Here is a 26,555-nt window from a genome sequence, read left to right as displayed (position 1 = left end):
AAAGATTGAGCATGTTCCTGTATGCTTTGGAGGGTATGAATAGCTGAATAGCTGTGAATTAGTTTTATCCAAAACCAGGTATTTAACTGAATCACTCTCTGCAGGCATCTGTCTCTGCATCAACTATAAAAGATTTTACACTGATTATTGTCCTAGCAGTATTTAGTTCAGCTCATTTGCCTGAAGTTAGGTGGGCCAAACTGTGGTTCCTATGTTGGTAATCATCCCACCTAGGTTTAGGGTGGAATTTGGTTTGTGATTTAGACACCTGACTTCAGGTGTCATGTAACTTGTCCATGCTTGGCAGTCAATGAGAGTTTAGTCCATAGAGTCAGAGGAATCAGGGGAGCTGCTCAGGTGATGAGATGTAGGAGATGGCCTCAGAATGAAGTCAGTAGCGCTCTTGAGACCAGTAATAGGTGCTTGACAGTCAACTCCCATCTGGTCATCTGTGGTCTGTGTGGTGTAGGGCATCCCTATGTGGGTGCCCCATCCCTGGCAGTGTTGGATATGGCTTTGAGCAACCTGGTCTAGTGGAAGGTGCCCCTGCCCATGGCAGAGGGGTTGGACCTGGGTGATCTTTAAGGTCCCATCCAACCCAAACCATTCTGTGTTTGTAGTCTGGAGCTGACTCTCGTGTAGAAGGTCAATGTAGATTGCCCCACATGGGTATCTAGTGCCATTTGAGATGATTTCAATTGCTCTGGTTTCCACTCAGGACAGATACAGACCTTCTGCAAGTCCTGTGTCATATCTGCCATACCTTTGGTGGTACCTTGACCTTGCAAGGGCCTCTCGGATGGGCAAGAACGCTTAGGTATGGGGAACTGAATCAAGCCCATAATGTGAATATAGAAACAAGCTCAATCTCTTTCTGTGGAGAAGTTACAGTGAGTGACATATGTCGCAGAGAGTTATGCTGACAGTGGGTTGGTTTGATCCATATGCTCTACTCATGATGGGTTTGTGAATTTCCTGGGCTCTGTACAAAGTTTCTGAGAAATTACATGCCATGTATAAAACTTTTTATGGGAGCAGTATGTTCAAAGAGGGGATAGGCTTGTGTTTCTGCTGCAGCAATTCTATGCTAAAATTGTTTTAATTAATAATTCAGTTAGACTTGATTAACTCTTGTATTTCTGAAGATTTTATCACCTATGCCTTTACAGATAATACATAATGAGCAAATGTCGTATTTCTTACCCTAACTTTGTAGAAGTTGTTTTCAAAATAGTTATTTCTTCCTCAGTTCGAAACGAGATGTGAGGTTGTTGTAAGAATTTAATAATTTTGTTTTAAAAGTACAGCAAACTTTCTGTAACCTGACTTTCCTGGGGTTTGTTTTGCAGTGCACTCTATCAGTAAGTATATGTGTATGAATATATACACGTAATTTTAGCCTAATTGTAAAAGTGTCTCAGTAAGAATGTCATTCTTCTTTTCTGGTCCTAAAATTTCAAACTTTTTAAGTTGAACATTGTTTTCCCCCTTTTAGCCATATGCCTTGCAAGAGCATTTCAGAGGGATTTTGAAATCTAGTTGTGCCTCTTCTGTTTGGCACCGACTCAATGGTAACACTGAAGTATTTGAGAATTATTAAATGTGTAGTTAAAATCATTTATGAAGTACCAATGCGTGGTTTCTGAAATGGCTTATAGGTAGAATTCGCTTAGTAATGTTGTCCGTGGTGCATTAGCCAAAAATTAATCCAGTTTAGATTGTCATAGCTCTTTAGGCACTATAGTGCACATAGAAATAAAAAGCAGTAAAAATTGATTTTTGCCTGCAAAGTCAGCATACGTAAGTAAATGCACACATAAAGAAGAGCTGTGAGCCAAAAGTAGTAAAATTTTGCCAGGCTATTTTTCTGAGTTTTAAGGAATTCTTGTTGTCATCTTAGGATTTTTAAATCTGTGCTCATTTATTCCTGCTCAGGCAAATTTTCCGTATTATGTTATATCCTGATTTTCATAAAAGTATTCATTTGTTATCTGAAATATCTCAGCATTAAGATAGATAGGTCATAACAAGGCTAAAAGTCTTGTGAGAAACTTCTGGCAAAGCAGTCCTAGGTGATGAATTAATACAATGATTACTTGGTCTTCCAAGCTGGAGAATCACTTGGATGATGCTTTTTTACTTTTCGCCTTTCTGTGCTCAACAGGCTGTTTCTTTTTGAGCAAAATTGACTGTTTCAAGTATTTCATTGTGGAAGTAAGATTTCATCTTGGAATAAATCTCTTACGAGTATAAGCACTGTGGTGGTCTCCAGCAGGTGGTTCATCTGTGAACCCCTGTGAGAACTTGGACAAGGTCTACCACTAAGTAGGTAAAGCTTTTATCATGTTCATAATGAACTAGGCTTATTACAAACCCTGTTTCTCTGGATTAAGCATGGTAGCTTTAAGGAGAATGACAAGTTAAATGTAACCTCTTGTGATAAGATCTTTGCTTTGAGTTGTTCCTGTTTTCCATGAGCATTTACAATGTCTGAGTAATATTTGTTTGTGTCTCTTTTCTTATTTTTTCTTTCTCTTTGACCTGACCTATATCACTTCTTTCTTTTTGCTCTTCTTCAGTCATCTTTTGTTTGAAACCTTTCTGGTTGGTTTTGTTTACAGCAGTTCTCTATCTAACATAGGGTCAATTCTCTCTCCCCTTGTTTTTTAATCTTGCCATCTATTTTATTTTCTTTAGATTCATTCAAATCAACAGGGCCACTTAACAGTCTTAACAGTGTGATGGAGATTCTTCTGTATTTTCTTGGTAGTACTTGGAGATGTTGGGGCACGTCAGTATTAAGCCAAGTTAGCAGAGAGATGAGGTGTGTAAACTTCCTAGCTGGTACAGATGGGTATAACCCCTCTGAAATGGATGAGATGGTGTTGATTGACACCCTGGCTGGAGATACCCTGTATAGCTTCACTTTTGTAAAATGCTCTGGAGGATGCGGGTGGATAAACTGAGGAGTTAAGAGGCTTAGCAAGGAGTCAGTCTGTAGGAGCTCAGCTTTTATTCAGGGCCTCAAAGCATATCTCATCCGATTCAGCCTTCCAGACAGAAAGCTCCTCTTTCTTGGAGAATATGACATATTGGCTAGTTTCAGTGTTTGGCTTAGATGAGTTCTTATTCAGAAGTGCTGCTTCAGCTGTTTAAAAAGTGGAGGCAACAGAAGTCTGTAGATTTTTCAGTTGGCTGCAGTAATTTATAGTTTTAAGATAAAACTCTGCTTCATTTCTTAAAATGAGTAATGTACTTCAGGATGAATGCTGTTATGTCATCTGAGAATGATAACGTGTGTTGTGAATCACACCCATTGTAGTTTCTTTCCAGTTGCTTACAATTTCACAAACCTCAAGAATCTCATCAGTGACATTTTAGCCTTTCTTCTGTTGGATTCCAGTGTCACATGTCCATTAAGTTTGATGGCCAAACATATAACATACCCAGAAGAAAAAAACCAAACCCAAACTGAAATAAATTGTTTAATTTGACAATGCTATTTTCTTTTTACTTTTAAAAAAACAGTATTATAGCTGGTAGGGCTTCAGGCAGAAGATTTTTATCTGGATGTGCAACTGGTTGCTTAGCAGAAAGAGGTGAGGTCCTGTCCCATTCTCCTAATTCTCTTTCGCTTCCCAGGGATTCATAGTGGAGTAATTTAATTTGGAATCTTTAAGATATAAAATACATTTCATCAACTATTAAGAATTGCTGTCATAGGAAACTTTTATGCTGTAGTCTCTTAACAGCGGAAGCAAACAGAAAATGCTGTAAGTGGATGAAAGCTTTTATTTTGTGTGCTTGAGCTGAATGCAGTGCTGCGCCCAGTGCAAGGTGGGATTTTTTTTTATTATTCTGATACAGGTTTGTTTGCTGTCCATTGATGCATCAGAAATGTATGTTGTGGCACTTGGGACTAGATTAATAAGATCTAATACAGTTTTCTCATCATTATTTTTCATATGTAATGGAGATTAATGTAAAATGCTTTTGGGGTAAAATGATACCATGCTGGAGCTTGCAGATGATTGGATCATTGTTTCCATCATAAATAATAAAATGCCTAAAGCTCTAGAAGGAATGAAAGAAGTGGCACAACAGATTTGGTTCCTTTTTGTATATGTTTCTGTTGATAAAAGGTGATGAGCAACTGTAATTCCTGTCATCATGGGGGCACCTTTTGGGAAATGCAGCATCTCAGAGGACAGGATGCATAGCTGTCTTCTGCTGCATTACAAGCTTAGTGTTTGGAGCTCACATATATATGCACAGGAGCAATTTCCTATTAGGTTCCATTTATTTGATATAACCTGTTGTAACAGCTGCATAATTCCAAGCAGTTCTTAGAGGTTTTGCAAATACTGATATCACTGGTTTTTCTGATGCAGCTGCTGAGCATGATTTGTATATTGCAATTGGGAAGAACTCAGGTTTGATTTTCTACTTGCATTTCAGATAGAGTATTTCTCTCTACTACTGGAACATTTCTACTCTGCAAGTACGCTTCAAGACAGAAATATTTGGTTGAAAACCATTATGGCAACAAATGCGTAGAAGATCAGACGCTTCATTTCACAGATATCTCTTGCCTTTTTAATATAGCTCTTAGATATGACTTCTGCTTTTTATTAAATTGTAATATACATACTATTTAAGAATTTAATTTCATATTTGGGGATTGATTGTTATGCAGCTCATAAATATTTTCTTAGAATTGATTTCTGGTTGTCATTACACATACAAGAAGATGCTGAGTTCTGAAGTTTGTCTAAAGGTTGGTAGAGAGGTGATGTTGGATCTTACCTCAGTTGAGAAGATACCCATCCCATTTTAGAATATAGGTGCTCTATTAATTCGTGCTAGCTACTGAGCTGGGATTATCAACTCATCCTGAGTGTTTAAACATCTAGAAACAGTGTCAAATTTTACTTGAGGATTTCAGCAGGCTTATTTAAAATAGGAATAACTTATTCTTGCCATATAGGCTCAAAGTCTGTAACACAGCATATGTCTAAAAGCAATAGTAGTAGCATCAGCCCTGACAGTTACACTAAAAATACAGGCATAGTTAATGTTATCCAGCAGAGTACTAATCACTGGTTTTGTTTCCAAAGTATGCAGCTACTTTCCTGGATAGACGTTAAAAAGAAACATAGGTTTTATTGATGGGCCTGGGGGCACTTGAAAGCTTATGTGCTGAAGATATCTTTTGTATGGAAAAGAGGATCTTTTCAAAACTGGGCTGCTCTGGAAGCTGCCATTTCATTTGTGTTCCTGGTAGTCTGAGTCTTGCCAATTGTTTGCTAGCCCCCAAATCATTGTTATAGTTTTTCTCTTACATGCTGACTTTTTTTCACTGCTTATTTTTGATGTCTGCAGAAGAGAGCTGGGAATAACATTTCCGAGTGTAGATGAGCCTCCCTCGTGTGGTACATAGAGGTAGCACTGCCTCTTTACTAAAATGTTTTTTTCTGTATTTTCGTTTTCAGGAAGCACTTCGGTTCTTGTCTTTATAGTGTTGTATCTTTTGGGAAGCTTTTGTTCAGACTGTTCTATGCCATGGCCCCTAAGTATCTTTAGGTTGGTTACTTTTGGGATGTAGTCCGTAGTCCTGTAGATGTGCCATACAGTTTTTCTCCTTGGTAGCTGACCTCACATCTTAATATATTAGAAAGAAGTCGGTTATCTGCACTTGCTTTACTGAGCGTTCCACATCCAGCATATCTCTGTTCATATTTCATGGAAATAAAATATTCACACCGGGAATTTGCTTTTACCTAAGGGTTCATGCCAAAATTCTTGTAATAAAATAAAACTTTTTTGACTCTACCTCATAACGAAATGTAGTCAGTAAGATCTAATCTGAATACTTGAGGCATAAGGATTCATAGATTTGTCTTGTTTGGGGTTGGTTTTTTTTCATGTTGCAGGATGAAAGATGATAAGTTAGTACAAATGATAGAGACGTAGGAATTTATAAAAATAAAATTGATTTTATATAATTTTTCTTTCGTGGCCTTCCCCTCAACTTCTGTTTTATTAATTTTACTTTTAGAGTGGGATATATCTGTAAAACTTACAACATCAGAAAAGGTTTTCTTGTGGAATGTTTACTTTTGGTGAGGTCCCTAAGCCATTCTTAAAAGTCTTTGAATGTGGCTTGATCAAACATTATAATGGAATACTTCATTAAAAGATTTACACTTCTGAGAAATCTCAGGGAGAAAAGTAGTATAAGTATGCCTGTGGGACAGAAAATTGCTTTTGTCAGCAAAAGAGGCTGAAACCTGGGTAATTCTTGTTTTGAAAAGCATTTCAAGCAATGTAAAAATTACATTTTTACTAATTTTAAAGAATCATATGAAAATAAGTCACAAAATGTACTTCAACAAGTTCTTGAATATTTTATTGTATGATTGAATTATGAGGTGTTACAGAAAACCGATGCAGGGTAAGACTGATTCTTAAAGTGACATTGAACTGATAGCTTATACATTATTTATTTATTTCATCTTTTTATTTTATGTATTTTTAAAATTTTTTGGTGTTACCGAAAAAAAAAATAATACTGTAAACCAAGACAAAAGAGGTGTCATGTTCACTGGTGAGTTTGGACCACCATTAGCACTTCTACAGTGTAAAGTACCTGTAAACCAAGTCTGCACAGCTGGCTGAGGTAAGGTTGAACCCACTTTGTAACACCAGAGAAATCTGTACAATAACACCATTTTGGGATAGCCTTTTTCATAAAAGCAGATGGCTGATGTCTGTGCGTATTCAACCCTGTGCACCTCCCTACCACAGAGGGACACTGCAAATGCATTCTGACTTGGAACAAGTAAGTTTTCTTACTTTTGGAAAGAAAGCCAGCTTCTCTTGTATTCATTTGTCTTTCCCCATTATCCCTGGCAGTGTTCAAGGCCAAGTGGGACAGGGCTTTAAGTAACCTCATCTAGTGGAAGGTGTTCCTGCCCATGGCAGGGGTTTTGGAACTAGATGATCTTTCAGGTCCCTTCCAACCATTCTATGATTGTATGATTATGTCATACCAATGTTGATCTTGCTACCTGCACTTTATGAATTCAGGGTGAGATGATTTGCTTCTTGAAATGTACATTTCTAAAATGGTTGCACATGGAGGTAGTGGTGGCTAACTTCGGTGAAGAAGTCCTCATGCAGTCAGATAAACTCCACTGTAAGAGTTGATGAGTTGTATCCTCTGCTGCATGGGAGAGAATATCAGTTAGTTACTTTCTCGCTTAGTTTTGTCTGCAGCTGCTGGAGCACAGGCTGTTTCTGACTAAGTAGGATAAGGATTCATATCTAGAGAGCTCTTTTTGGTGCTAGAGGTTATGAGTAACTTCATCTAACCTTAGTAATTTGAGTTAGATACCTGGGAGAAATTAACTGTCCATTGAAGAAGTTAAAGGGCAATTTATCCAACCTGTCTATTCTTAAGCGATCGTTTGAACTGAGTCTGGGATACTCATTTCTCTCCACTAATTAGAAAAAACTTGGGAGTACTTAACGTCAGAAGGAGTTAGATGACAATATTTGTTTACACTTTTAACGAGTCTTGAATACCTGCTGCATTTTGCAAGAATAGCCCTGATGCCTGTAATTCAGAGATTGTTTCTCATAGTCTCCTGTTTCTTTAATCATGGCATTTCAGACCACGCTCATAACCATTTGTTTAGATGCTAAGTTCATTCTGCAGAACTGGGACACACAGGACACTTGGGAGTCTTTTGGTGTTTTCACATACTAGTAGCTCATCTGAATCTTTCTATAATAGGCACAAAAATATGCTCTTGGGTCCTTGAGATATCTAGATGGAGCAGATGGGTATGGCACAGGACCTGCACAGCAGCCTCAGTTAACTGGACCAGCTGGAGCACCTCGAATGTCATTATATTCTGGTTTTAGACAACTGAATGATGCCCCTGCTGTTTTGTGCTGAAGGGTGGGCTCTGCTCCAGTCTGCAGGTCTGTCTGAAGCTGTCTAAGCATATGAGATACGTTTAGTGTGGCTAAACCTGGTGATCTTCAAGATGCAAGGAAGAGCATTGATAAGTTTTTCCAGAGCTGAAGTTGTTGGGAGTCTCAAACCCAGGAGTTCCCTCCTCTCCAGTCTACTAGATGTGAGGCTACTGCAGTTCCCTATTCTCATGTCCAGTCGGTTGTAAGACTGAGTCTTACCAGCAGGTCTGACACCCACACTTGTCCATGTGCAGCCACATGGATGTCTCTGCCACCTGCCTGGACCTATGTTCCGTCCAGTGTTGGGCCCCAGCCACTCATGCCCTAGTAGCTGACCCCTACATCCATTTTCTGGGCAGTATCCAGGCCCCAAACTTCTGGTCCTGTTTGCTGGCTAGTCTGACTTGATGTTTATTGGCATCTTGCATGCTCATGTGGGCACCTGTTAGCTAGCCTAAACCCAGAGTCCCTCCAGTGCCAAGCCTGTATTGAGCCCTGTAGTTGCTCAGTAATGGGCTCTCAGACCTCATGTCTGTCTCATTGGCTAGCATGGTTTGAAGTTTGCTGGACTCTCACACATGCATGTGGGTTTGCACACTCACATGTGTCACAGACAACACCCTCTGTGTAGAAAAATAGTTAAGAGTTTAATATGAAGTAGAGACTGATAAAGTGCAGGGCTCGCTAACAGCAGTGACCCCTTGGTCACTTTTGGCAACTTCATAGTCTGTTCCTTGTTATGTCGAGCAACATCTCATGTCTGGTCTGCAGTTCTTCATGTTGCATCTGGTTACAAACCATCTCCTGGCATACCTTCCTACAAGCAGTATTTAATATCCCATTATAGCCAATAGAAAGACAGGGCTAGGTTTGGTTGTCCATATATATATGGCACTGATGCCCTTGGAATGCCCTAAGTGTATCCATTCAATGGCAGAATATGCCTACTTGTGGACAGCTGAATTGAGCTGTAGATCTTCATTGATGGTAATCAGAGCTTAGGTGCGAAACTTAGTTGTGGACATCATAGACACTCAGAGGAAATGTCTGGAAAGGTAGAAAGGTAGCAAAGAATGCCTGAAGCAATCCTATGAGAGAAGCTTGATTTCTTTTTCTTCTTAGAAGTGCATTTGTGTCTTACTTTTTTTTTTAATAGACATTGTTTTTATTGGTAATGAAATTGCATTAATCTCTTCAGTGATACAGGTATTATTATGCAGGCAACTTTAATATGTAACCTGTTAATTTGAAGGAATTATTTTAAGAGTTTTGGAAGGAAAAATTGTAATTATCTTCTAATTCATTCCGGATGTAACCTCGAGCTATAGCTTTTAAAGGATTAGCATGTTGGCATATGGCTTCCATGGTTTTTCATGCGTCATACAGCAGTATGTATTTGTTATTTTGTCTTTTCCATTTAGAACTGCTGTTTACATATAAAAAAATTCAGTATGTGCTTTGTATTGATGCTATCATATCATTGAAGAGTTATCAGCACATAAGAATATAAGTGGTGCAAGATAACTTGTATTTTCAGGATGTGAATGGACTTTGAGTAGCATTAACTGCTTGCTGCTTCTTTTAAAGCCACTTGAAAGCCATGTAAAGATTTGTGTCAGAAATTAAAGTAAGCTGTTAGGGCCAAGGGCTGTCATTTGTTGTGTCCTTCAGGACTGACTCATAAAATGCAGTTCCAATTTCATTGGGCTCAAGGTACTACCACAGTATAGCCTTAGTAAAAGAGTAGGATTGAATATTAAGTCTTCAGAATTTGAATGTGACTGGTAGCATATCTTTTTTTCTTTCTTTTCCGCCCCCACCCCCCAATTTTAGAGTTATTTGGCACTTCATGTGTTTGTGATTTTTAGCTTTAGGCAGTGTTTTCTTCATAACACCTCTTTAGTCTGTTATGGGTGCAGGGAATGATTTTGTGGACTGTAGTGCGTGATAGCAATTTAGTTATCTGTTGTGTTGTTGCCTGCAATAACAGAGGACTGGGCTCAGCATCCGAACACCTTAAGGTCCGTTCTTCCTAGAGGTGCATGTTCCTCAAGTAGATCTGTGAAACACTGGCAAATTTCTGTGTTCTTTGTTCATCCTTCCCAACCCTTAGGAAAGTTAGGGGAGAGAGCAATTTATAGGCCAGCGTGAAATAGGGTAGGACGGAGTGATGGAGTCATTGCTTCAGCCTGTGGCTCCATGGTGTCACCAGTTTTTCTTCATGTGTTGCAGTTATGTAGCCAACATTAAGAGTGCCTCAGGGTTGTTTATTAAATGTCTTTTGAAACACTGTGAAATACTTCACAGTAATCACAAATGGATCTTTATTTCTAAATAAAATAAAACAAAAATTCAGTCTGTAAATAAGGCACATATGTTCCCACTGTGTTGGACTTGGTCCAAAGACATTTTATTTTTGGCCTGTGTGGGTGCTGTTAAATCTGAGGTAATTTTACTTGGAAGAAACAAAATGTTTTTTTATGGAGAAGCTTGAAGAAACATCTCAAGCTGTGTTGTCCAAGCCCATTTCTGCTTATTGTGGGCGTGACAAGTTCTGGTGGTGGAAACACTTACAAGATACTGAGAGTGCCTTTTGTCGTGAAAGTAAGACGTGGGCAGAAGGATGTTGCAGCAGTGTCATAATTGTATCGATAGTCCTTCTGCAAGTTGTGTGCTTTGACTCTTTTCTCTTGTGCCGTTCTCATGCTTTCCCTGTTGTACTGTACTCTTGGTTGATAATGTTATACTCCGCTCTTCTTCTCTGTCTGCATACACTTACGTTACTTGTTTGCAAGGAGCAAGGATTGCCACTTTGTTAAATGCTTATACAGATCTTGCTAGAGTGTATGTACCTCTGGGAGATACTCAGGAGTCTCTCGTGATGTCTGAGATCACCCTGCAGGAATTTAAGCTTAGGAATGTGCTCTGAGTTAGTGTCAGGAGAAACCCATCTTTCTCTAGGCGGTCTGAAGAGACTTGTCTGCTTAGGCTAAAAATTGTCATTGCAGAAGCCCTGACTCCCTTGACAGTCATGATAATAGTATCTATATCAAACATATATATGTTCAGCCTGGAGAAGAGACGATGCCAGGGAAACCTTATTGCAGCCTTTCAGTTCTTAAAAGGGGCCTATAAAAAAGATGGGGAGAGACTTTTTAGCAGGGCCTGTTGTGATAGCATAAGGAGTGATGGTTTTTAACTAAAAGAGGGAGGATTCAGGCTGGATGTGAGAAAGAAATTCTTTACAATGAGGGTGGTAAAATACTGGCACAGGTTGCCCAGAGAGGTGGTGGATGCACCATCCCTGGAGAATAGGGACTGTTTAAGACTAGGCTGTAGGTGGTTCTGGGCAGCCTGATCTAGATTAAGATGTCCCTGCTCATTGAGATTGGACTAGATGACCTTTGGGGGTCCCTTCCAACCCAAACTATTCTATGATTCATTGATTCTATGTCATTTTACCCATTCTCCTAGAAGTAACTATTTGGTCAGTATTTCTTCATTTTACCCTCGGTTGGTGTTGAACCTTAATTCTACACAAGGGTGTGTATTCTGAATACTTTTTTGACAGTCACTTAAACTTCTATTAGTAGTTTTCTTAATCCTAAACTTTCATGGTTTTTTTTCCTTGTTTGGTGTTTTAGAAATACAAACAACCTGTTTTACAGTATCTTTTATTTTTGAAGGGTTTTGTATCTTTTCTATGCTTTGGGTGCTAGTGTTAACACATTCTCATAATAAGCACTTAACTGTGACACCTGCTATATTTATCCAAAAGCCACAGGGGTCCTCGAGGGTAAGTGCTGCTTTTGACCCCAATTTGAGCCTAGCGTGTAGTTTTTCCAGTCAGATTCAGTATAGGCAGCACGTATACTTATGCAAAGAAAAAGGAGTGTGGCATCTTGGAACAGGGTGTCAGAGTCAGAACGTGTGGACAGAGAAGCCCTCTTCAAAACCCTCCTTTCAGAGGTTTAACCTGTGAATAAAGATGGCAAGTAGATAAAGTGTTTGTGGGTGTTTCTTGGATGCAGGGGAAATTCAGAACTAACCAGTAAGGTTAGAAAAAAATACAGCTTAGGGTTAACATTTGAATTATTGTATCTTTTTTGTGTTATGATAAATGCTCAAGAGACTTATATCCCAACAGAGACACATATTTGAATTACACCAGGTATGTAATTATGATCCTATACTGTTAGGAGAAGTATGGGAAATTGTCCTTCTATGAGCCTGTTATTTACGGAATGGATCCCTTACGTCGCTTGCAGATCATAATTTAAAAATGTAAAAAGAATTACGTATGCTACCAAAAATTGTAAATTTAGGGAATGTAATTAGCTCTCGTTTCCTCCAGCCAACTGTTCCTCTAAGCAAAAATTTACATCTTTGATTCAAATTGTTGCTAGCGTATCTGGTTGGCAGTATAGTACATATCCACTTAGGAGAAATGAAGTTCTCTCTTATTAAGTGGAGCAAAACCCTATCTACCTTCTCTGAAGGAGTACACTAACTACTAGGTAATAGTCTTTTTTGGATTGTTTTACCTCTAGTTCAGTGAGCAGACTAAAGGAATAGGATGTCTTCAGCAGAAGAGCATAAGAGCACATGGTGTAGTAGCTGAGCTCTGATCTGCAAGGGGTGTTGAATTGATACCTGTTCTGTAAATGAAGCAGCGAAGGGATAAGTAGCCTTGTTCCTTGTCCTGGAGATGTCCCCTAAACGTGGACTCACAGGATGAAAGGGCAGAGGCACCCTTCCTCTTACTCCGTTTTGTGAATGGCAGCTAAGCCTTTCTTGAAATCTGTATTAAAAAAAAAAATCTGTTTTATTCTTTAAAATAATCCTTTCAACATGTGCTTTGGTTTTAAATAAATTTATTTACACTGCAGCTGAGTGTTTGCCCTAACTATTACATATTTGTCAAGAGTTTTAGTTCATGTGATTTTATTTTATTGTGATGGTGGTTGTTTTTTGGTTTTTTTTTCTGGAATGGCACTTTTACTACTGTCTCCTCCTATCTTTTATTCAACTCCTGAGACGAAAGCTGCAGAAAGGGAGCCTTTCTGTCCAGCAGAGTTCTGTGTGACTGCTGTGACTGCGATGACTCAGCTCCTGTACTGAATGCACGGGAAGATAAATATGATGGTGCTGACAATCTTAGATGTACCAGTACAAAGACACAGAGACTCAAGAGATCACAAAGCAGCTGTTGTTCCCTAAGGGATGAAAACAGCATTTCCAAAAGAGTGGATGCACTGCTATCACTGGGGTTTTAGAACTGCTTCTGGCTGATTAAACCGGAGACGTCTAATGTACAGTTGCAAGAGATTAGGGAGATTTAGTTCTGCACAAAAAAGCTCCATTAGGTTAACTGGTTTTGAAAACAGGCTTTCTTCTCAGACTGAAGTTAAAAAAATACACGAAACCTGTACTTTTTTGCTATGTAGATGTCAGCTTGCTGATAAGATACAAACTTTTCGTGTTCTTGGTAGCCTTGAAGGGTATGCTTATATACAGAGCATATACAGGCACACAGATTACGTCACCCCTCCTTGTTGTGTTATCAGAACATAAGTAGACACTAAGAGTTAATCTTGTCAGTGCATACATTGTCTACACCATACACAGGCATGCCAAACAGCCTAGCTCCAGTATATCCATCCACACAGTGCAGTGCTGCATGGATAATATTATAATAATAATGTATATCAGTGTAGCTGTGACTTGGATCCAGCTTGAATGAATATCATAATACTCCTCGTATTTCAACTTTCAGGTTATATCTTCTCTAGCTATCATATATGCCTGTTTCTCTGTGTTAAATATGCTAGAAGTACATTCAAGTAAGGTTTATACTAGCTTTTTTAAGCAATCTTAAACTTCAGGGTTGAAACTGGGGACTATTTGAAAACCAGAGACATCTCTGGAGCATGAGATCTTTCTTACTTCAGTGACAGGGAGGGACAGAGAGGAGCATAGCTGGTTAGGTGGGACTGGAGGTCAAATGAGAACATTGAAAAGTAGTTGAGGTGAATACAGACCACAGAGTTTAGTAAAGACAGAGGACATGCTGCATTTTTCAAAATGTTCTTCCTCCATCTCTCCCCTTCTGTGTAGCTAGAATTCAGATTGACTTCCATACCATAGCTTCTGTGATAATTTTCAGTCATTAAACATAATTAACTTCACGTACAGGTGAAGTGTATGGTAAACTGGAATTCTGTTGAAAGCCAGGCATTCCACCACTGTAAAATTAACCTAAGACAAGAATCAAGTGAAATGTTTCTAATCTTATGGTAGGAGGGAAGGTAACTAAATAAATAGTATTTTAAAAAAATGATCTTTTGTAATTACATCTCATGTACAGGATAGAAGTAATAGAAAAATTATAGTAGTAGAAACACAATAGGAAAAGGACCATGTTGATCCAAAACCTAATGAAATCACTAGAAGTCTTTCTTGTTGTTTGTGCATTGACTTTATGTTAGTTCCTTGAGGTATTTCACCTACTAATTGTAAGCTTTTTGGAGTGAATGTCAGATAACTTTGAGAGGAGTCTTCTGCTTTACATTTGAGGTTAAAAATATGGTAAGCTGAGATTCAGTATTTATTGTTTCCCACGTGACTGAAAATAGAACAAGTTCATGCTCTTGATTTGGTTGGCAGTAATCAGAACAAACTGTTTAAAACTCTGGAGCTCGATTCCCCATAGTCAGAGATTTTACTTGAGGATGACTTTGCAAAGCCTGCCTAGACACCATGCAGTGGTTCTGATACACATTAGAGCTACACATGGTATTCTTGCTGTTGTTCAAGTGTTGGGAAGATCAGGTCTGTGCTGGAGACTTGAATGCAGCATAGTTTTGTTCATCAAAAGTGTGAAAAGATGTGAATCATTACCTGCTTTGGGGATGCTTGTGGGGTGTTGACATAAAGAACAACTTTGCGTAATGGTATTAAGACTCATTTACATGTCCTACTATATTGTATTGGCAAAATACCCCTGGCACTAACAGGCTTTTTGGTCTGTAAGTAATTTGAAGAATTAAGTGGATGTGGCAAGTGGACTGCTGTGGGGAAACAAGTATTTTTGAGAAATATCATAGAAATTTATGCCCAAGAAAAGTATCATAGAATCATAGAATAGTTAGGGTTGAAAAGGACCTTAAGATCATCCAGTTCCAACTCCCCTGCCATGGGCAGGGACACCACACACTAAACCATGTCACCGAAGACTCTGTCCAACCTGGCCTTGAACACTGCCAGGGATGGAGCATTCACAACTTCCTTGGGCAACCTGTTCCAGTGCCTCACCACCCTCACAGTAAAGAACTTCTTCCTTGTATCTAACCCAAACTTCGCCTGTTTAAGTTTGACTCTGTAATTATCATAAGTATTAGTTCAGGAGTAATCCAACAGAGAAATGTCCAAAAATGAAATTACATTTACTAGCTTTTACTGCAACTCAAAAATTGTCGCTGCACTTACATTTCTTATACAAGAGGTAAGGAAGCCCCTCTATATAGGGGACATGAATAGGGGACATGAAACTGCTTCTCCTTCCCCTTGGATGCTGAGGCAAGTTCCAAATCTAAGGGAAGCACCAGGGGACAGAGCTGTGTGGCTAGGGAAGAGGAGGACCTGTAACAAGAGTCACATACCCAGTATGTGTACCAGATGGATTAGTAGTGTGAAAGCCTGCTCCTGAATAATAGATAACCATGTCTGAAGAAGTGGCAGGCCAGATTTCTCTTAAGTCAATTTTACCACCAGATACTTTTTAGGATTAAGTGCTCACTGAAGTGCACAGATTTATGATTATGGGCCCATATTAGAAGCAACATCCCCCCCCGCCCCCCAACATGCATTATTAAGCTTATGTATGATACTAGGTTTCTCTCTTCATTGATCCCAAATCTCTGCTAGTGAGAGTGGTGAGTTAGAGGGCTCAGTACACCCCAGGGGACATGCCCAGGAAGGGTTGTAGAGATACAGCTCCCCAGATTCTTCCTGTAAAGTGGTTTGCAGAGTCTTTCAAAATAGCAGCTCTGGTAACTACTCTCCATCTCAAAGTGGAAGGAATTTCTGCCTCCTCTCTTGGTTAAGGAACTTTAATTAGCATTTTTGTTGAATATCTTAATTAGATTATAGGCCTGGCTTTAGACATTAAACTTTGTTTCTTTACAGCAGACCCTAAAATTAGTAGCGTAACAGCACCTTTCATACAGAAATAGGAAATATTAACTGCGTATATTCTGGTCAGCGCTCTAGAGTTGTATATAACCTTTGCACAAGGTCAACCATAAAATGCAAACCCTACAAACAACCCTACGCATCCCATTACAGTTAAAGGCACCTCTCTGAGAGGTGATGACAATATGACAGTTGTAATTCAGGGAAGACAGATTTAGGTCCTCCTGGTTTGATAGTGCCATGGTCCACAGAACTGTGGTGTTAGTAATCCAGCACAGTAGCTGTTGAACTGCTGGTCACCAACACTTTACTGTGTGAGAGCTGCATCCTGGGCAAGCATCTCTGATGAGGATGTTGCAAGTGTTGAATTATGGAGGCTGTGGAGGTGAGTCCTGCAGCTTCATACTTCTTACTGCTGCTTGTTGGCAGACATTCCCTTAACTGTTTCAGAACTAGAGAGAATGTCATACTGGTCTGCAGAGCAAATGTCCACTGGATTGAAAAGGTGTGAGTTATATGGCAGGCAAATGTTGCCAGGGCTCTGCAAGCAGTAGGCAGTGATGTGCTGAGACCCAGGCATACTATTTCTCAGACCTGTGAGATGCTTCAAAGAACCAGCATTTAAAGAAAAGGACAAAAAGATGTTTTTCAGTTCAAAATTTAGTTGGTTTTACTATTTGTGGAGTGTTGTGGCAAACAGAGCATTTAAACCACTGCTGAGTGATTGCAAAATGTTCTTTCTACAGTACTCTGTGGGATTTTGCTGTATCACACTGTCAGTGAAATACAGACAAAGCAGTTAGCAAACGTAATGAATCCAGGAAGGAAAATAAGGCTGGGATGATGTCGCGGTTTGAGCCCAGCTGGTAACTCAGAATCACTCAGCCACTTGCTCCTCCCCCCACTTCTTCCTCCCCCCACTCCCGGAGGGATGGGGAGGAAAATTGAAAGAATGTAAATCCCACGGGTTCAGATAAGAACAGTCCAGTAACTAAGGTACCATACAAAACCACTACTACCATGAATAATAGTAATGATAAGGGAAATAACAAGGGGAGAGGATACAATTGCTCACCACCCGCCAACTGCTACCCAGCCCAACCTGAGCAGTGATCTCGGCCTTATCGGTAACTCCCCCCGGTCTATATAGTGGGCATGACGTGCTGTGGTATGGAATACCCCTTTGGCTAGTTTGGGTCAGGTGTCCTGTCTCTGCTTTCTCCCAGCTTCCCCTCCTCCCTGGCAGAGCATGAGAGTGTGATAGTCCTTGATTGGAGTAAACATTACTTAGCAACAACTAAAAATATCGGTGTTATCAATCAGCACTGTTCCCAAACTAAAGTTGAAAACACAGTGCTGCACCAGCTACTAAGAAGGAGAAAAAATGACTGCTACTGCTGAACCCAGGACAGATGAGTGTCACAATGCTTATGCAAGGAGCATGAGCGTTCAGATTTTGCTTATGATGACGTTAGAGAATATGAGTGTCTCTCTCACAGTGGTTAGAGTGTGTGTAAGCAATGATAGACCTGTATTTTATAAAGGAAAATGTAAAGTATTTCACAAATTGTGCCAAGCCAAATGTTTTCCCTTTGGATTACAGGCAGTGAGTAAAATGTGATTCACCCTGATCATGATGCTCAAACGATGTTTAAGTGGTATATGTATCATGACCTCTGATACAGCTCTGCTTAAATGTGATGCTTTTCCATGATGTACACTGCAATAGCAATGTCTGTGTCAAGACACCTGTTTCACGTTAGAGGAGTGAAGCCACCACTTATAAGTATGGTGTGGAGCTTTTTGCAAGGTTATTTGAACTATTTGAGACCAGATTAGTTACACCCACCAGGTCGGGTGCAGCTAGCTGCTAGCGAAGGTATGCTGATAGTGGAAGAGACGTTAGTTTCCTGTCACAGTCCTACCTTTCGCTAGGTAGATGCACCAGTCTCCTCAGAGCTTCTGCAGGGCTCTTGGGCCCTCTGCTCTGCTCTATGGTATAAAGCAACCTCAGTCTCTTGGGGATCTACTACATTTGGAATAAGATCATGGAATCACAGGATGGTTTGGGTTTGGAGGGACCTTAAAGATCATGTACTTCCAACCCCATTGGCAGGGACACCTTCCACTAGACCAGGTTGCTCAAAGCCCTGTCCAACCTGGCCTTGAACACTACCAGGGATGGGGCATCCACAACTTCTCTGAGCAACCTGTTCCCGTGCCTCACCACTGTGGTTGAGTCTTCCTTTTATCCCTTTACACAGGAATGTAACTCACTTTCTCTTTGGCAGGGACATATGTCCTGTTGTAACTTCATTTGTGCTTCCAAGAACCGCTGCCCCTTCAGATCTATTCATGATGATTAGATGAAGGCTTTCTAGCTTATTTCAGTCACTACATGCTGTGTGAGCCTAACTAGAGATATGATAATTTACAGCCAGAATCGGCAGAGACAGGAGGTCTATCCAACTGGCACAGCAAGGATAGACTGTGCACTGTCTGCTCATCATGGTGATAGACCTTTACCTTTTGAGTGATATTGTAAAGTCGTTACCATTTTGTTCCCTTTTTGCTGATAATTGTTAAAATGCAATGAAAGTGGTGGTGTTTTGCTCTGCACTTATATGTGTAAGCAAGCAGTTGGTGTCAGACATTGAGTTAATCTCACCTGCCTTTACACACATTGTGGAGGCTGTTCTTGTTTCTTTTGGAGGCAAAGTGGGCTTCAGCAGCCTCACCTTCCTGCTGCTATTTTCTGCTTCTCCATCTCTCCTTAAATGCCCTGGTACAGCTGGACTTCATCTTGCTGGTAAAGGGCATTGGGCATCCTGTTTTTTTAAAAAAAAGAAATTAACAAAAAAGTCTTTTTGATACAGATTGAATAATTGCTCTAATTGAGCATGAAGTGTTGCAAAGACGGTTGTACTTGGTACAGGGTACCAGTGCAGCCAAGAAGATGGCATGGGGAGGATTGGGGCAAAGCACTAGCCTGTAGGAAGGTAGCAAGGGTTCCCCTTTCAACTGGAACTGCTGCCAAAAAAGATGTTCAGCCACTTTAATTGGATATATACAGCTGTTTCAATAGGATGCATGCAAGCATCGCAGTGCTCTAGCACTGCAAAGAGTTGTCTGTTTCAATTGCTTAGAAAAAGGGGAAACTGAATGCAGTCTCTGAAATGTGTTTTTAAGCTCTGTTTATTGTTCTCTGTAATGAATGCTGTCACAGTGAGTTTCGTTTGAATATATGCAGAGATCTGTATCAGAGCCAGTCACACTGGACTGCCTTTGTAGGCAGTGCAGACAAACAGGCACGGCTTCATGGCTTTTTCAAGTGGAGGTGAGATGAATCCTTCCCCATCCTTTCTCTTGGAGTATATTGTGTCCTGTGGTGACTAGGTCAACTATCAACGTCTATGCATTAAAGCATCTTCATTGTGTCTGTGATACAGGACCCAGCATCCAAAATTACCATAAATAGATATTGGAAGAGAGTGAGAATTATGGGGAAATAGCCTACATGCCTGCATTAACACCCTCCTAGTTGTATTTCCAGTTCAGAGACTGACTGAACCAGATGTTAACTCCACTTTAGATGTGATTTATTAACCTTTGGTAGATTCCTCTTCTGTGAATTTGTGCAGTCTTCCCATGTAAATCTTTGCATTCACAGTGCCCTTTGGTAAAAATTCCTTGTTTTGGAAGGCTCCTAATTCCTTATTTGAAGGCTCCTAAAATTAAATGGGGTAAACATTCTCCTTAATAAATGAAATGCTAATAGTTTGGCAGAAGAATCTGGGGCTGTATGTTTTGTTCCAGGTTACCTTGTGTAGTAAATACATGAGAATGAGTCTTCTGCTCAGAAAGGTGTATCTTTCTTCAAGCTAGATGAAATGTGAGAGCTTGTATGCTCATGCGTTCTGGTTAGGAATCCACCAAATGGAATGAAAATGCATCAAACTGGCAGTTTATATAAAATAGCATTTACTGAGTATGGGAGCTGGGGAGGGAACAGACATTTGGGCCCTAGGTCATGCCTGGAGCTTAATACTTCAACATAACATTTGGCCAGTTTCTCAGAAAAGGGAAGCTAGAAATCCAAGTTTGGCTATTACCTCTGCTTAGAAAATATGCTTTTGGACCTGTGCGTGTGGGGAGAGTTGCGCACGCAGAAGGAAAATGAATGCTGAGACAGTCACATTTTTCACAAAGCCTCTGTGCTTGTCTGTCTATTTATGTAAGGATGTACACTAAATTGTATTTTGGAGACCCCTACTTACTAACTCTTGAAGGAAGTCCCCTTGTGCAGTCTACACTGATATTCTTAAGTAATAGAATTATAGAGTCACAGAATGGTTTGGGTTGGAAAGGACCTTAAAGATCGTCTAGTTCCAACCCACCTGCCACAGGCCGGGACACCTTCCACCAGACCAGGTTGCTCAAAGCTCTATCCAGCCTGGCCTTGAACACTAACAGGGATGGGGCATATCTGATTCATCAAGTAGAGGACCTGTACTTGATTTGTCCCTGTTTGTGTCAGTGTAACCCTGCAAAGTTAAAACAACATAATGAGAATCTATGCTGGTTTTTACCTCATGTCCCAGATTATTAATATTGCCATTAACTTGAATAGCAAATTTTTTCTTCACTTTCAAAAACGTTCTTCTATATATGTTCATAAATTCTGTACTTTATATAGTTTAAATGAGAAATTGCTTTTAGTAAAGGAATTGCTTTAGGTATGGTACAGTATCCTGTGGTTTTGCAGGGTGCTTCATTCCTTTCGAGCCATGCAGTTCTGTACATGTTTACTTGTTCAGGCTGTCATGTGAAATTTTCCATCAGTTCTTATCAAATGCTGATTGTTCAAAGGAGTCAGTATGCTGACATTTATGTTTATGTAGTTGCTCATATTTTTCTATGTGTTATTATTCTTATCCATGTTAGCATTTTTGATATCTCCAGGGAAATTATAAAAATAAGGTCTTAATTGTACGTTGATATTTCCATTGGAAAACTAATGAAAACTGTTTTCTATATTTGATCCTAAACAATGGAGCTAATTGTATGCCAGAAAAGTGTCAATCCTTTGCTTAAACACTGTGAAGTTTTATTTTAGGCACAGTGGCAAAAGTTCTAGAATTGGGGATATTTTACATTGGTTCATTATATAGAGAAATTAGTGTAGAATTTCTTGGCTTCTTTGTCCATCTTTCCTTGAAAACACATACTATTTGAAAGAGGAATTTGAAATCTGGTTTGCCATAAATACTAATTATATTCTTCATGTGGGTTCTTGCTTGTATAGTCTCGATAACTGTTGCTTTGTGCTTAGTGGTCCAGTGCACAGTGGTTATTGTAGAGGGTAATGAATGATGTTTATTTGTGCTGTGCGGTTGACCACATCTGGGGGTGATAACATGCTGGCAGCTAATTGGCCTGGCAAATGATCAGGCTGCAACAAAACAGGATCTTGTGTTAGGCAGAAAAATAAAATCACAAGGAACTGTCAGCTCTTGCTCCTTACTGATGGTTTCTTCTGGAAATGACAAACATTAGCTGTGAATATGATATTAAGATCTACTCCATTGCACACATTTCTTTCAGCGAATGCCTCAAATCAATTTGGAGTTGTTAACTCCTTGTGAGTTAATCTCATTCCTGGCAATTTGTGTTAATTACTAGTTTATAGAGTGGTGTCCATCTTCATGTGCTCTCCTTTTTGTCCTGGAACACCTGTGTGCCTGACTTTTGAACTGATCATGTTAGTGATGTAAAGGACAAATAACCCTGCCAGGAAGTCTGTGTTGTGTTGCTTGACATCGAGCAGTTTCCTAGAAGTGGTGCTGATGCTGCTCCTAGTTAAGGACTCAGACCTTGAGGTTTCTTTAAGCTTGAAGGAACTAGAATCATCAAAAATGAGGGAGTTGCAATAATTCTTTGATGAGAGGACAGCAAAGATCACAATTTGAATTTTTATATTTTACTAATGTGTGGTTTAGCTCCCCTCCACAGAGACTGAGCCTTGCAGGTACTCCCCTCACTGTCAGGCTGCTTTGTGCCAGTGCTGGAATCAGGTAGTTGCCTTCACTCCAAGCTTACTAGCACTAGTGGGAAGAGTGGAAAAGGCTGCTTCTTCCTTAAAATCCCAGGAGTACCTATGAGTGGGTCAAAGCAGAAGGGAAAGGGGGAAATAGCATATTTTGAACTGATGATGAACTGATTACTCCAAAATGTTTCAGGGATGTGATTGACAAACTGCCAACGAGAGTCACTTCCCTGCTTTCCCATGGCCACTTGGTGCTGATGTTAGCAAGAAGGAATAGTTCATATGTCCTGCTAAATCATTTTGGTGACAGTGAGGTTTTAAAATAGAGAGGCCCTGAATACTATTTGGATATCTGTGAGTGTTTAAAATGATTGGATCAACAGGTCCAAATAACCCGGCAGATTTGTGGTATTAACTAAGCATATGATGGAGAATAACTTTTTGGTGCTTTGGGGCCCTTCTAGATTTGAAGACCAGTTTGCAGCATTTGATACCACAAAAACCTGGTAAGGATTGAGGTTATGCCATTGATTTCTAAGCTAGGTAGACCTGCGCTCCTGCCTGTGTTGCTGTACATAACATCTGTCAGGACAAAATAGATTCTATCACAAATAACTATGTGATATTACAATCTGTTTTTCATCTGTAAAAACTTTGCTTGTACCTGATCGGGTTCTCTGAAAATTTACATTTTTAAAATTTTGCCTTTTCGTTCTAATTAAACCAACTTTATTTATTTTCTGAAGAGCATGTGGGTATTGTTTATTTTGCCTCTTGAATGCATGTTAGAAAATAAGCAAACCAAAGGGCAGTTGTATTCATATTTTACTGGATGAGCTAAGAAAATGTAAATTAAATAAGCCCTTAGCTTTTTTGCCTACTCTGAGTTCTTTGTGATGTTACTGAGCAGACCAGATGCCTTGCAAGCTTATTGTAAACAATATGTAGGAAAAGAGGTGCCCTGTTCTGTTATTTGGTTAATCCTCAAGAAAAAAAACCCAGAAGTGGAGAATAAAAAGAAACAACAAACTTCATACTTACATAATCAGGAATTGATGCTGTGAAAAGAGAAGAGAAAATATGGTAACTTAAAAGGTGGCTATGGGGTTGTAGTTGTTTTTAGCACTTGATGGTTAAGCGTCTTTTACTGCTGTGTCTCTGAACTCCCATAACTGATAATTGAACTGCTAATTCAATTGTGTGATGATTGATTGCCATGAACAATTCCTTGAAGAGCACTACAAATTTAATCTGTGTTTCTTTGTTAACTGTAGCGGGTTTTACTTCCTCTGTTACTTTGTGTGTTTACAGTCAGTGATGTATGTGATGAATGTATACCAAAATGGTATATACATAGAAAATGGCAAACAAGACGTCTGCTAGAAAACTTTTGCAGCACACTTAAATGTAGAAGACTGTGCTGATCCTCTATTTTGCTGCTGAACTGTGACCATTATTTTCCTTCTGCTATAAGTAAAAAATGTCTAATGAACAGATTAAGATGAGATGATTTTTCTCTTAAACAGCACTATTCTGTTTATAATGGAACATCTTTTTTTCCCCCTTGTCCCTCACATCTGTAACAGCTAGCCGATGGCGGAACCTCTTCTCTACACCTGTCTCCTTGGCTTTTCCCTATAGTCCCGTTGCAAGACTCACCCCATATACCAATGGCTTTAACAGTCCCAGCTTCTCTAAAACCTCCAGTAAAGCAATACTAACACCTGAACGGACAGGTAATGCTTACCTTTTTATTGATTTATAGTGCTTACAAAATTGCTTGATTTAATCTAATCTCCCTAGCATGTAACAGCAATGCACTGTTTGGATGACTGTATATAGACTCTCACCTCAGAGGGAGATGTTTTTTAAAAAAACCTAAAATGTGGCAATTAACTAGTAGTGTAGATTATCTTCTGTGTTACGAAGCATGTCATAGGAAAGTGATGCTACTAAACAGAGCCTATTTCTCAGTAATGATTTACCTGAGAGTATAGTTGCGACTATGTCAGCTTAAACAGTCTCCAGCTTTGCCTGCCCTTTATTGCTCATTTCTACCCCACTGTGCCCCTTCCTTCTGTCTACAGAAACATTGGTACAGCTGTGTAATGAAGTAGCAGGGAGCATTTCTCTACAATAAAAATAGGCAGCAGAATCATGGCTGTTTTCAAACTGGTATTGTTTAAATAATAAATCCAAGATTTATTTTATGTTTGCCACTGATTTCAAGGGGATGCAGGAGTTTAGGAAAACCGCAAACTTTCTGTGGGCTGTAAATTGCAGAAAGTTGCATTTTTCCTTCTTCACTACAAGTATCAGGAGTCAATTTGTATCTGTGACTAAACTGCAGTGGCAGCAGAGAAAATCTTGGGAAGAGGCATTAAAATTTTATTGCTGACAGGAGCAGGCATGGTCTAAGGAAGGTTAGCTTCAGTGTCACACTGATCTGTGCCCACAGTTCTTTGCAGTATGTGAAATTAGTGCAGAAAGCCCTGTTTTAAGGGATATAACAGTGGGCACTGCGGGTGAGATACAGCTCCAGACTGAATGCCTGGTGTAGGTGTCTATGTGAGCAAGATGTCTAAGCTCCCCTATTCGATGGGATGTAATTTAGTACCTAAATGAAGGCTATTTGAGATACCCTCAGGTATCTTGTCTAGTTTCCCACTGTTGCGCCAAACAGGCACAGCTGTTACTACCTCTGCAAAGCCTGGAGGACCATTGTAACTTGCAAATTTGAGAAAAGCAAACACGTTTACTCCTTACAATCCTTCCAAAGCAAAGTAATCCCCTGCATGTTCTTTTCTGTTGGAGATACTATTAGAGAACAGCTGAATTTAAGATGAATTTTAGGTGACTTTCAGCAGTGCTAGAGGGTGCAAACACATCTGTGATACGAGCACAGGAGATGAGCCATAGCCACAGTGGTTCTCGCCTTGCAGGCAGCTGTGGCCCTTTGGTGGACCAGAGGTTATTAGAAAGCGACTTACTGTTTTATTGGAAGAATTCTTCTTCAAAGTTGGACAACAACTAGCTCATGCAACTAACTGCAAGTAGAATCTAGACCCCTCTCCAAAAGGTAGCTCTCTGAAGGAGGCAATGCTTTCTCTGGTGCTGCATAATGTTTAGTCTTAATTGTTGTTGTCATTGATTTTTCTGATGATTATAATGAATTAAAAAACCAACAACAAAAACAAAAAAACCAAAACAAAAACCAGCCAGCAAAACTTAGGTAAATTACTCTGAAATGGAATCTGAGTACTGGGCAGAAGTTGTTGACACATACACACTTGCTTTTCAGAACAAAGTAGGGAGAACCACAGTCCCATAAAAAGTATTCAAATGCAGATGTGTTTAGTCTATGCTAATTAATCTGAGCTCAATCAGAACTGTACTGGGTAAATTATTCATTGGTGGGCTATGTGATGCTATTTTGGGAAAAAGCAGAGGAATTCATGATCCATTACTACGCTTACTACATTTCACAAGAATCAAAACCCTTTTGCTAATTTAGTGGATTGCACTACACTTCTGAATGTTTTTATCTGAAAATATTTTAAGGTACTGTAACATAAAGGGCAGATAGTGAATGAAGGATGTACAGATGCAGTCACAAACTAAAGGTTATGCTTTCTTACATAGGTTACCTTTCTAGGAGTTCCCCTTTGAGCCCACAGTCATCAATAGACAGTGAGCTGAGCACCTCAGAGCTGGAGGATGATTCCATCTCCATGGGATACAAGCTGCAGGACCTCACCGATGTTCAGATCATGGCTCGTCTACAGGAGGAGAGTAGGTGCCTTTTGTTCATTTTCCAAAACAGTTTGAGGAAGATTTCCCATAACAGTCAAAACTGCTCCAGTCTGGTCTCAGTCAAGTGGATCTTTCTTAAATGTTTTTTCCTCTTGAATGGCAGATGGAAAAACCCTTCACCTGTGCAGAGAAGATGTGCACGTTGTTGGGTTCAGGTTAATAGTACTGGATCTCCCAACACTTGATGCTTATGTTTTACAGAATCCCAATGGGTGTAGCTCTGTACCTGTTAAGTACATTTAGATTTAGAAGATTTATGTCTTACCACATTAATAAAAATAATTTTATTTCTGGGAAGGGAAGATGCTAAAACATTTTTTTCACACATACGTTTTGTGAGAAAGGTAAAAATAAGCAGCTCTCTTGGATTTTCTTGCCTCTGCTTTGCTTTTCTTAATTGTCAGATTAATTTTTAAATTGATTCCCCTTTAAATGCTGAATTGGGGCATTTAAATTTAGTGTTTCGGTTTGAGACTAGTTACTATGCACAAATCTGAGCTCAAAAGCTTTTTTGACGTAG

The 26,555-nt window shown here is 39.6% G+C and overlaps 1 protein-coding gene across 3 annotated transcripts in view; it reads left to right on the top strand.

Moving 5' to 3' along the window:
- The window catches only part of SLAIN1 (SLAIN motif family member 1), a 48,193-nt gene that overhangs the window by 5,037 nt on the left and 16,601 nt on the right, over positions 1-26,555 (top strand). For all 3 annotated transcript variants that reach the window (XM_030476763.2, XM_030476764.1, XM_030476765.1), the window contains exons 3-4: positions 23,809-23,958; positions 25,865-26,014. In XM_030476763.2, the coding sequence (XP_030332623.1) occupies positions 23,809-23,958; positions 25,865-26,014 (300 nt within the window). The remainder of the gene's footprint in view (positions 1-23,808; positions 23,959-25,864; positions 26,015-26,555) is intronic.

Source organism: Strigops habroptila, chromosome 2 (assembly GCF_004027225.2).
Source record: "Strigops habroptila isolate Jane chromosome 2, bStrHab1.2.pri, whole genome shotgun sequence".
NCBI classification, from domain to species: domain Eukaryota; kingdom Metazoa; phylum Chordata; class Aves; order Psittaciformes; family Psittacidae; genus Strigops; species Strigops habroptila.
Note: the sequence above shows the minus strand (reverse complement) of the source record. Positions and strands in the feature narration are given on the sequence as shown.